Here is a 13243-nt window from a genome sequence, read left to right as displayed (position 1 = left end):
TTAATTTTTAGAATTTATTTTTTTCCACAAAGCTTGAGTCTCCACTAGTCAGTAGCTAGAACCACCAGTCTCCTTCAATATTAATGGAGCTAGAAATCTAATAAAAAGCTATACTACATCATATAATAGATTTAATCTAAAATAATCCCAATAGAAAGTTATTCAAAAGTATCATAATAGATTAATAATGAAAGCTATACAAAACCGAAACAACACACAAAATTCTGTACGGGGAAAAGAAAATTATCAATTTTCCGCTAGATGATTGCCAAAGTTTTAAATACTGAAAAATTGAAAATTATAAATTTCAATTTATGAGGCCCGTAAAACCACCTCCATGTTCCTGCTACGGAGTCATAATAGAAGCATCACATAATAATTGGCGACTGCATAGAAAGTACCAGCACTCGTTGGATGCAGAAAAGGAATTATAGTATTAATGGTGCGTTTGGTACACTGTATAGTATAAATGGTGTGTTTAGTATACTGTATTATATTATTTTAATATAAATATATTATATTATATTATATTATATTACATTAACACTGAATTATAATAATATTGAACAACATTTTATACTACATTAATTGTATTAATTTTTAACTATACTATAATTAGTACTGCACTGTATTATATTAAATTTTTTTATTAATTTAAATTATATATTTAAAAAATAATATTTATTAACTTTTTGTTTATTTATTAAAAAATATATATTTATTTTAGAAAAATTATCTACCGACTACCTATTTTTTCGCACTTTTTAAAAAATACACAATTCTTAATTTTTTTACTGAACTCCACTCGAAGTTATATAATTTTGCACATATCCACTTCCGTCTTCAAATTGTTAAGAGAACAAACCAAATATTATATAAATGACTCTTTTACCCCCCAAATGTAAAAGGACAATTATCCACCAATCAGGTTTTTTTTTCGTATTTTTTGAAAATTACATAATTCTTAATTTTTTTTTACTAAACTCTACTTGAAATTATATTGTTTTACACCTGTCCACTTCTATCTTCAAATAATATCTTTATGAAATGACAAATTTATCCTTATGATGTCAGTAAAGTTCTAATAATGTTATAACGGGAGTGGACCGATGAAAAAAATGTTAATTTCGTAGAGCGCTGCAAAAACAAATTGTATATTTTTGAAAAATTTAGAAAAAAAAATGTGGTCGGTGGATAATTACTCTTTATTTTATTAATGTATTTTTTTAAAAAATTTTCCTCTCCCTTTTTTTTTCTTTTCTTTGGATAATGTTTCTTATCATCATCTGCTTCCTCTCTCTCCTCCCTTCGTCTTCTCCAGATTTTCTCTCTTTCTCCGCCTTCTTCAGTTCGCTTTCTTTTTTTCTCCCCTCCTTTTGTTCTTTTTTCTTTGTCTTCTTCAGTTTCTTTTCCATTTTTTCCCTCTTTTCCTCCTTCTTTTTTCTTCTTCTTCTTCTCTGCCTTCATCTTCTCCACGGTGAAGGAAATGCAGGAAGATTTGATTGTCAGATGGATGTGCCCTAGCAAGCTTGGATTCTAAAATAAAGAGCAGGTCGGCTCGGCTTCTCTCATTTCCTACTAGAACCTCACATCTAAGTATGCAAGCCCATTACTTCCAGACATGCTATAACTTGACTTATGGCATGTGTTGTAAGACCAAGAGAGCTAAACTTCAGTGACACAGAATGTCTGCTTGTCACAATTTGAAGCAGCCGTAATGCAGATTCCGTTATGGGACCCCATAGCATTGGTGGATGCAACAAAGAATATGTAGGGTGCGTTTGAGATTGAGGTTGGATAATTATAACTTAAAAGATACAACACTAAAATATTTGGTAAGCACGAACTGCTATACCTTGAAAGATATGTTGATATGATTTTTTACTTTATAATATCAAAATTATTATTTAAAATTTATATTTACTACATCTTACTAATTTTTATTTCATAATTATAATTTTTTTCCATAGCAATGGTAATTTAAAAACTACAACACTTCAGTTCCGAATAGGACCGTAATGCGGCAATTTACCCTAAGGTATTATGATACGGTATTTAATAAATGTAGCCTAAATATTCTATACCTGTCTGAGCTTGTTGAAGACTCCAGCAGAATGCTTAAGCAAAATGAACTTCGATAGAAACACTTCTCCCAACATACAGGAAGGCACCATTTTCTGCAATACCAGGCTACGATATAAATCCATAGTTATAAACAACTTATTTTTCTTTAGCCAAAGTGTTAAGTCCACATATACCAACGGATCAGACAGAGTGAAATGTAAAATGGGCCACCAATGACATTCTTTCATAGCACTTCATCAGCGTCCAGATGAAATATTCCAAACTCTGATGGAAATTTCTCTGCAAGCACAGAATGTGATGTCCTATTTACTTAAATAAACAAACAGTGCATGCTAGGGCATTAGTAGATTAGGAAAGGACAAACATAAACTTCCAGCTGAAGAGATCAAATTTGATTAGCAAGAAAAGTAAAAATAAACTGCTGACAAACAAAAAAGATCACACCTTGCTACTGCTAGTGATCTTAGAATCAAGAGGCAGTGAGAAATTGAGGAAAAAACTTTGAAGCAGCAATCACTATTGGACCAAGCATGATAGAAAGCATGCATGCCAGACAATAATTGGATTACCGCCGCACAAGTTGCCCAATTGTACAGTTAATTCTATGATTCCATCCGAACATGCATGGGACGCTTCAGTCATCCTCTAATCAACAATGCATCCATCTTGGGACGAAAACATAAGTTTCAACACATCCACTTATCAGCAATTCATCGTCGCATAAGAATAAACAAATCATACACCAACAAATTGGAAAGCACAGAAACTTACTTAAATTAATTTTTTATTCATCACCGCATAACCTTGTTTGACAAAAGACAGAAACAGAGCATGGTTACCAAAAAGCAACCAAGTAATTCATTACCCAAGTAAACAAAGAAACAGATACAACCGAACAATTATCTCAAAATTCACCACCACGGAGACGGAGGACGAGATGGAGGGTGGATTCCTTTTGGATGTTATAATCAGCAAGGGTACGGCCATCCTCAAGCTGCTTCCCAGCGAAGATAAGCCTCTGCTGATCGGGTGGAATCCCTTCCTTATCCTGAATCTTTGCCTTGACATTATCAATTGTATCAGAACTCTCCACCTCCAGAGTAATAGTCTTCCCAGTCAAAGTCTTGACAAAAATTTGCATGCCTCCACGAAGACGGAGGACAAGGTGAAGAGTTGACTCTTTCTGGATATTATAGTCAGCCAACGTACGGCCGTCTTCCAATTGTTTTCCAGCAAAGATCAATCTTTGTTGATCTGGTGGGATCCCCTCCTTGTCTTGGATCTTGGCCTTGACATTATCAATCGTATCTGAACTCTCCACCTCGAGAGTGATCGTCTTCCCAGTTAGGGTTTTGACGAAGATCTGCATGCCACCACGGAGCCTGAGGACAAGATGCAAGGTGGATTCTTTTTGGATGTTGTAATCGGCCAAGGTCCGGCCGTCTTCGAGTTGCTTTCCAGCGAAGATCAGCCTCTGCTGGTCGGGAGGGATTCCCTCCTTGTCTTGGATCTTGGCCTTCACGTTATCGATCGTGTCGGAGCTCTCGACCTCGAGGGTAATCGTCTTCCCGGTCAGGGTTTTGACGAAGATCTGCATGCCGCCACGGAGCCTGAGCACGAGGTGGAGCGTTGACTCCTTCTGGATGTTGTAATCGGCCAAGGTGCGGCCATCTTCGAGTTGCTTTCCGGCGAAGATCAGACGCTGCTGATCCGGAGGGATCCCCTCCTTGTGCTGGATCTTGGCCTTGACGTTGTCGATTGTGTCAGAGCTCTCCACTTCGAGAGTGATCGTTTTGCCGGTTAGGGTTTTCACGAAGATCTGCATATTGACAAAGGTTGTTTATCTAGCGAGCAAAGAGAGAGATTTTACAATTGTTTTGAGAGAGTAATGAGAATGATGATAATAAATTGAGCGCGTTGGGTTTATATAAGAAAGCCTAACCCTTGTCGAACGATTCAGATGGAGGGCGGATTCGTGGTACTAGAATGTAAAGGAATGGTCAAGAATAGTCGGTACGGAGTTAAGTTTGATGACGTAATTGCCTATCAGTTTTGAACAATCTAGAAACTTCCCGTGATTTGTCGTAGAAAGAGAATTTGGGTCAACGTGGTTTTACTTAATGGAGCGAGCCCATTTATAAATTTTAACTGATCGGATTTTGACCAATTGTGTGCTTACGGAATTTCTTTATTAGCCTAATAGACCATTTACATGAATACTAAACTAAATTATTCTTTAAGTGCCTGTTTGGTATGGCTTATTTAAGAGCCATAAGTACTTATTTAATCGCATAAGCACTTTTTAAAAAATTTTATGGTGTTTGGTTATTTTTTTAATAGAGTTTTTTTAACTTAAATAAGCTAATTTACCTCTACTAGCAAAAGCCTAAAATTTGAGCTTTTGGAAGTAGAGGTTAGAGAGTTTTTCCAAAAAATATATAATATAAAAAATATCACACATTTTAATGGTTCAAAAGTGCTTTTTTTAATGACAATCAAACACCTAATGACTTTTTGCCCAAAAGCTCTATTGGTATAAGCTCTACTGCTATAAGCTCTACTGTTATAAACTCTATTTAATAAGCTGTATCAAACGGAGCCTAAGTACGATCTATGGGCCCGAATAGCTATAAATATAAAAGAGGGAAGGTAGTGGCAATAGAATAATGCAAAGTGGGATGATAACAGAAATTTCCTGGGGGCACACTCCATATATACATGCTTAGACTATCTCTCTCTAACTAAGTTAATACACATATAAATGAAGGAGTTAGAATCGTCTTCACCCTTGAGCTCTCAACATTGTTAATGGTTAGCAACCACACCTTTCATTCATCATAAACTAACTTGAGCATTGAAATATGGTCACGGGCCACCATTGCTCCATTTCTAATTTCTAATTCCTCGTCTTTGAAGGTTCTTCAAGGTCTAAATCCACTTTCTCTCAATTTCCTCACTTTCCATAGCAAATTGACCACAATTTCTCATTCCTTAAGCTTCATCAAAGTCCAAAACAAGCGACACTACCCGGATAACCTTTGCATCATACCTTTAAATGCAAATTTGTTGTGTTTGGGCTAACATGGTTTTACTTAATTGAGCGAGCCCATTTATAAACTTTAACTGATCGGATTCTAACCAATTGTGTGTTTACGGAACTTCTCGATTGGCCTAATAGACCATTGTTGTGAAAATTTTAATATACTCGCAAGCGCACGAATCTAGAGATAGAAAAGTGGTAACGAGGTCGATCCCACAGGGATTGTTATAAATTGAAAAGTCTAATTTAAATCTAAAATTAATATTAATTCTAACCTAGTTGAGCAAATTGAGTTTTAAGAGAAATTAAACTAATTAAACTAAGAAAACAATTAAAGTAAATGAGAATTTAATGAGATAAAAATTACCAAGGTTTCGGAATCCACCACTATTCAATTAGTAATTATCTAAATATTAATTAATCCCCAATTTTAGAGTGACAACTCGAAATCAATCTATGTCATCTCATGGATATAACAATTAAGCCCAAGTAATTAAATCTAATGTAGGTTCTTTTTCTACTTAATAATACGATATCTAAGTATCCCATGTAAACATATTGAATAACAAAGAGTCAAAGTTTACTAAGCACTCTATGTAAACAATTTAATGAAAGACATAGAGTCAAAGATAATCATGTATAAACTTTATAGATCCAAGCATAGAATTAATCGAATATTAATCCTAACAATCAATAATGCATGACAGAATTGATGAAAAGATTTTATTAACATCCAATTAATCATGTGAAATAAAAACCATAATCATCAAAGAACATATATAGGGAATTAATTAAATAAAAAGATAATTATTTCATTGAATAGGGTTTCATCCTTAACCTCAGTATAAGAAAATTAGCTAGACATACTTGAATTGAGAGCAACACAAAAAATAAAATCAGCCATGAAGCCGAACTGCTGCACTCGTCCTTTTCTCCCCTCTTCTGCCTTGCGTTTTCACTCCACTGGCGGCTCCCCCTTTGCAAAAGCCAAAGTTCCGTCCAGCCACTCCCTCCAAAAGCAAAAACTCTCTTTTATAATATTTAAAATGGACCCCACCTCTTAAATCCTAAAGCCAAAAGGCTTGGCCTTTTACTTGATTTGCTCTCACACGTGATCACTCTTAGAATTGCTTTAGGATTCCTTTTGTAATTATGAAAGCCAAATGTGGGTCCCATTTAAATTGCTTTCCAAATATTACAAAGCCATGCACGTGTAACTTAACTAAGCTAAAGCCAATGTTATGCTTAAATTCTTCTTCATGTGCTAGATCAATTAATTTACTAGCTTCGGTTTCCTTGGCTTCACTTCCACATGCATGTATGTCTAATTGCTTCTAAAATCAATTAATTAACGCTTCCAAAATTGAGCTCCCTTATATCATTTTTTATCCATAATCTTCAATTAATCCCCTATTCAATAAAATAATTTAATTAATTAAAAATAACAAATAAAAATAACTAGTAATTATATAATTAAGGGTAAAATATGTATATAAATTATGCTCATCAAATACCCCCAAACTTAGATTTTGCTAGTCCTCGAGCAAAACTAAAATTTAAAACAAAAATAAAAATAACAACACAAAAAGTAAATCCTAACTAAACCACTTTCGCAGGTAATCGCGATTGCATTTAGCGTATGCAACAAGCCTTTAAACCCCTAGGCGGCCCTAGTGGACGAGTTATAGTCTCGTGAGGGTTTCAGTGATGATACCCACAAACATCATTTTAAAAAATAAAAATAATAATAATAATTAATTAATTAATTAAATTAAATCAAAAGAACGAAAAACTTTAAATAAACCATGAAAAATAGCCTCAAAGATTGCAAAAATTATATAGCTCAAAGAAAATTTCAAATATTAGCAAAGTTCTAACTTTAATTCAATAGTCAATCCCACCTCTCTTTCGATTCTTGTAGTGTGTGTGTGAAATCAATTCAATCAAATCCATTCCCAAAATCCTCAACATCAACAGCCTTCGCCTCAAACAAAGAACAGAGTAGGTCAAACTAATCTTATCATCTTGATCTCCAATTTTTTCTCTCACAGGCTTTTATGTGCATTTTCTTTTGATTTTTTTTTTCAGCACATGCACTTGATTTTTTTTTTCTTCTTTTTTTTTTTTTCAACCATAGTCAGGAGCTTTCACTCTACCCCTTAAGGTAGCCTTCTTCTCATGGTAGATTATCCTCTACATACTTGTGGTACATAGGCCCAAATTACTCAAGGATAACTTCACTCTTAAGGGTTATAGGTAGCTATTTCTGACTTTGGTGCCCGTGTATATTATTTTGTATTGTGGAGATAAGAATCAAGACAAACAGTCATTTACTCTATCTAAAATTCTCAACTCAGGCTGCGTCAATATCAAATTTCAAGTCAAAATTACGAAAGAATTGATATTAGTGCTCATGGTTTAAAGAATCTCAATCAAGAGGAACTAACACAAGAATCAAGTATAAACTAAGACAATATTCAACCCTTTCTAAAAACCATATTCATTGTCAATCAAATTTTTATCATTGGCTTTTCACATAAAAACAAAAAGAGAAAAAACAACACAAAAATTTTTTTTTTTTTTTTGAATTTTTGAATTTAAAAAAAATTTTTTTTTTTTGGTTTTTTTTTTTAACAAACAAAGCACACACTATTCCCACCCCCAAACTTATTTGGAACATTGTCCTCAATGTTGCACAAACAAAAGATATGCATGCAAACAAATGAAAGAAATAATAATAATAAACATAAATAATAAAAAGAAAGTTGGAGAGAACACACCTGGATGGGCTGGGAAAGCTTTAAAAAAAAAGAACAACTAAAAAGAAAACATTAGAAAAGAAAAATACTAGAAAAGAAAAACAAACAAAGAGAAGAAAACCTACTATTAAAATAAAACAAGAGTGCAAAGATGGACATAATTAATCCTGATAAACAGGATCATCTAAAATTATCTCCTCAACTTCTGGTGTTCTTAACTCTAAAAATGGTTTCAATCTTTGCCCATTGACCTTAAATAAATCACCATTTTTAGGGTTTTCAATCTCAATTGCTCCATAAGGGAAAACAGTACGAACTATAAAAGGACCAGACCATCGAGAACGTAACTTACCTGGAAAGAGATGCAATCGGGAATTATATAAAAGTACTTTCTGACCTGGTGTAAAGGCTTTTCTCAAAATGTGTTTGTCATGAAAGACTTTCATTCGCTGTTTATAAATCTTGGCATTCTCATATGCATCATTCCTGATCTCTTCAAGTTCTGCTAGTTGTAATCTTCTCTTGGAACCAGCCTGCTGCATGTCAAAATTGAATTTCTTGATCGCCCAATATGCACGATGCTCCAACTCTACTGGCAGATGACATGCTTTTCCATACACAAGTCGATAAGGTGACATCCCAATTGGTGTTTTAAAAGCAGTCCTATATGCCCACAATGCATCATCAAGTCTCAAAGACCAATCCTTTCTATCTGGCCTAACTGTTTTCTCTAGAATCTGCTTGATCTCTCTATTAGAAATCTCTACTTGGCCACTGGTTTGAGGATGATATGGGGTGGCAACCTTATGTGTAATGGAATATTTGTCCAAAAGAGTTTTGAAAGGTTTATTGCAAAAATGGGTGCCACCATCACTAATGATTGTTCTAGGGAAACCAAAACGAGACAGAATATTACTCTTCAAGAATTTCACTACAACCCTATGATCATTGGTTTTGCATGGAATAGCTTCAACCCACTTCGACACATAGTCCACTGCAACCAATATATACTGATAACCAAAAGATGGAGGAAAAGGTCCCATGAAATCAATACCCCATACATCGAAGATCTCAACCACAAGAATAGGATTGAGTGGCATCATGTTCCGCTTTGAAATGCTACCCATACGTTGGCACCTATCACACAAAGAACAGAAAATATAAGCGTCATGAAAAAGAGTAGGCCAATAAAAACCACACTGTAAAATTTTTGTTGCTGTCTTTTTAGCACTAAAGTGGCCTCCACAAGCTTGTTCATGGCAAAATGAGATAACACTTTGAATTTCATTATCGGGAACACATCGCCTAATAATCTGATCAGCACAATATTTAAATAAATAGGGATCATCCCAAAAGAAATCTTTCACTTTAGAAAAGAACTTTGTTCTATCTTGCTTAGTCCAGTGCTCTGGGATTTGACCTGTAGCAAGGTAATTAACTATATCAGCAAACCATGGTACGACATTTACACTCATAAGTTGCTCATCTGGGAAAGACTCATTCAAAGGTAAAGATTCTGGAATAAATTTAAGATCAAGGCGAGATAAATGATCTGCCACAACATTTTCAGAACCTTTTTTATCTCTAAATTCAATGTCAAATTCTTGTAAAAGCAACACCCAACGAATCAATCTTGCCTTGGCATCTTTCTTAGTAAACAAATATTTTAAAGCAGCATGATCAGTAAAAATAATCACTTTACAACCTATAAGATAAGATCTGAATTTATCAAGTGCAAACACCACAGCTAGCATTTCTTTTTCTGTAGTTGAATAGTTCAACTGTGCATCATTGAGTGTCATACTAGCATAATAAATCACATAAGGCACACGATCTAATCTTTGTCCTAAAACTGCTCCTACAGCATAATCAGATGCATCACACATAATTTCAAAAGGCAAATCCCAATTGGGTGGCTGAATGATAGGTGAAGAAGTCAACAATTTCTTAAGCTTTGCAAAACCATCAAGACAAGATTCATCAAAGATAAAAGGTGCATCCTTAACAAGTAAATTGCATAAAGGTCTAGAAATTTTACTAAAATCTTTAATGAATCTTCTATAAAAACCAGCATGTCCAATGAAAGATCTTACTTCTTTTACAGATTTGGGATGTGGAAGATTAGAAATTAAATCCACCTTAGCTTTGTCGACTTCTATTCCTTTGCTGGAAATTATATGACCAAGAACAATACCTTGTTTTACCATGAAGTGACATTTTTCCCAATTTAGAACCAAGTTCTTTTCTTTACATCTCTGCAAAACTAATGTTAGATGCTGCAAACATTCATCAAAAGAATCTCCATAAACAGAAAAATCATCCATGAATACTTCAAGAAATCTCTCAACCATATCAGAAAAAATACTAAGCATGCATCTTTGAAAGGTAGCAGGTGCATTGCATAAACCAAATGGCATTCTCCTATATGCAAAAGTTCCAAATGGACAAGTAAAAGTAGTTTTCTCCTGGTCCTCTGGAGCTATAGGGATCTGATTATAACCTGAATATCCATCTAGAAAACAATAAAACTCATGACCTGCAAGTCTATCAAGCATTTGATCAATAAATGGAAGAGGAAAATGATCTTTTCTTGTAAATGAATTCAATTTTCTATAATCAATACAAACACGCCAACCTGTAGTTACTCTAGTGGGAATTAATTCATTATTAGCATTAGTAACTACTGTAATACCAGATTTCTTAGGAACAACTTGCACAGGGCTAACCCAAGAGCTATCTGAAATAGGATAAATAATTCCTGCATCTAATAATTTGATTACTTCAGCTCTTACCACTTCTTTCATGTTAGGATTTAGCCTACGTTGCATCTCCCTAATAGGTTTAGCATTTTCTTCAAGATGAATACGATGCATGCAATCTACTGGATTAATACCTTTAATATCAGCAATGGTCCATCCTATTGCCTCCTTATGCTCTTTTAGAATACCTAACAACTGACCTTTTTGCTCAAGATCGAGGGAAGAAGAAATAATAACAGGTAGAGTGTCAGATTCTCCCAAGAATGCATATTCCAAAGTGTCGGGCAGTGCTTTGAGTTCCAATTTTGGTGGTGCCTCCGCAGGTGGGCCAATTTTCTTCTCAGAATGAGGCAGTAATTCTGACTTTGCCTTCCATTTAGTTGTGTCCGTAATTAGAGGTGCATCAAGTAAAGCGCTGACTTCTGCAATTGCACTGTCATCATTAAAAGATAAATCAGGATGAGTTAGACATGCCTCTAATGGATCATCATTATGATTTGAAATGAATGAATCTTCTACTAATTCCTCTATCATATTCGCGTCAACAAATTCATCTTCTTCTTGTGGCTGCTTGGTAACATTAAAAATATTCAATTCCATGGTCATATTACCAAAAGATAGCTGCATGTTTCCATTCCTGCAATTAATAAGAGCATCAGCTGTAGCTAAGAAAGGACGACCTAGAATAACTGGAGTGTGTTTCTTAGGATCATGTACATGCTGAGTATCAATAACGATAAAATCAACAGGATAATAAAATTTATCAATCTGTATCAACACATCCTCTATAATACCACGAGGTATTTTCATTGACCTATCAGCAAGTTGCAAAATAATAGAAGTTGGCTTTAATTCCCCTAGTCCAAGTTGCATGTAAACAGAGTAAGGCAAGAGATTAACACTAGCGCCTAAATCCAATAATGCTTTATCAAAACATTGGTTCCCTATAACACATGAGATAGTAGGAGAACCAGGGTCCTTAAATTTTGGTGGCATTTTACATTGAAGTAAATTGCTAGTTTGTTCAGTTAAAAACGCCTTTTTAGTGACATGCAAATTTCTCTTTTTAGTGCATAAATCTTTCAAAAACTTTGCATATGAAGGAACTTGCTTAATAGCATCGAGTAAAGGGATGTTTATACTTACCTGTTTAAAAATTTCCATAATCTCACCTGTTGAAGTCCCTTTCTTTACCTTTGTTAACCTTTGAGGAAAAGGAGCCTTGGGAATGTAAGCTGGCGGGCCACTCTCTTCAGGATCATTTGGTGATGAGTCTTGTGATGGGACTGAATCTGAAGAAGTAGGCTCAGATATCTTCCTTGTTTGAACCTCTACTTTGTTGTCAAATAATTTTCCTCTTCTCAAGGTCATAACAGATTTTGCTTCTTCATGTTGATGGCTTGAACTCGATCCAACTTCGTGCACTCCTTTGGGATTAGGAATTGGTTGACTTGGAAATTTTCCTTTTTCTCTCTCAGCTACAGTAGTTGCTAATTGACCCAATTGATGTTCAAGCTTTAGAATAGCTTGAGTGTTTGACTGAAAAGCTTGTTGGGTTGACTGAATGAAACTTTGAAGTGTATCCTCTAAAGAAGGCTTTCTTTGTTGGGGTGCAACAAATTGAGACATAGGTTGTTGGGCAGGAGGATATACTTGGTTAGAAGGGACAAATTGTTGATTGGGCATGTTAAATTGTTGTCCTCCTTGGTTTGACAAAGGTTGATTTTGTTTCCAAGAAAAATTAGGGTGATTCTTCCAATTAGGATTATATGTGGATGAATATGGACTATTGGAGGTTTTCTCATATGATTGTAAGGCATGTACCTGCTCAGAATAAGCCTCTTGATAGGCTGGTAATGATGGACAATTCTGTGCTGTATGAGACACGTTAGAACAAATAGCACAAACCTCATTAGCTACACTAGGATGATGATTCATTGATTGGTTCAGAGCTAAGGCATCTACTTTCCTAGAAAGCGTAGCTAGAGTGGCTTTCACATCAAAGTCATCCTTAACTTCATATAACCCCTTTCTAGAAACTTGAGATGATTTTTCTCTTTGATTTGAAAAATCCCACTGTTGAGAATTCTCAGAAAGTGAATTAAAGAAATCCCATGCAGCCCCTTCATGTAAGTTCAAAAATCTCCCACCATTCATAGACTCTACCATATGACGATTTGACATGGTTAAACTGTTATAAAAGCATTGTATAAGTCTCCATTTTTCAAAACCATGGTGGGGACACTTGAGGAGTAAATCATTGAATCTTTCCCAACACTCGTAAAATTGCTCACCCTCTCTTTGATAAAAATCACTTATCTCTCTCCTAAGGGCATTTGTTTTAGACATGGGGAAAAACTTGGTGAGAAACTTATTACTCAATTCATCCCATGTACTAATAGATCCAGCAGGAAGTGAATTCAACCAAGCTTTTGCTTTGTCTTTTAATGAGAAAGGGAACATACGAAGCTTAATTGACTCATCATTAAAATTTTGAAAACGAAATGTAGAGCATATGTCAAGAAATTCCTTAATGTGCAAATATGGATCCTCTCTCTCTAACCCATAGAAAGATGGTAAAAGTTGAATGACAGAGGGCT

General features: G+C 34.8%; 1 protein-coding gene and 1 non-coding gene across 2 annotated transcripts; one reads left to right on the top strand and one right to left on the bottom strand.

The window, feature by feature from the left end:
* Positions 1-2856: 2856 nt before the first annotated feature.
* LOC18039385 (polyubiquitin) lies at positions 2857-4000 on the bottom strand. The gene has a single exon (XM_006428757.2). The coding sequence runs from the start codon at positions 3908-3910 to the stop codon at positions 2990-2992; it is 921 nt and encodes a 306-aa protein (XP_006428820.1). The 5' UTR covers positions 3911-4000; the 3' UTR covers positions 2857-2989.
* Positions 4001-12870: 8870 nt separating this feature from the next.
* LOC112097484 lies at positions 12871-12977 on the top strand. The gene has a single exon (XR_002905016.1). It is a non-coding gene; the product is annotated as a small nucleolar RNA R71 (small nucleolar RNA).
* Positions 12978-13243: the final 266 nt, after the last annotated feature.

This window comes from Citrus clementina, unplaced genomic scaffold (genome assembly GCF_000493195.1).
Source record: "Citrus clementina cultivar Clemenules unplaced genomic scaffold, Citrus_clementina_v1.0 scaffold_6, whole genome shotgun sequence".
Taxonomy (NCBI): Eukaryota; Viridiplantae; Streptophyta; class Magnoliopsida; order Sapindales; family Rutaceae; genus Citrus; species Citrus x clementina.
The sequence above is the reverse complement of the archived record's forward strand: the minus strand, read 5'-3'. Positions and strand labels throughout refer to the sequence as shown.

Coding starts and splice junctions, on each gene's coding strand:
- LOC18039385 (XM_006428757.2), bottom strand. CDS start 3,910: ATGCAGATCTTCGTGAAAACCCTAACCGGCAAAACGATCACTCTCGAA.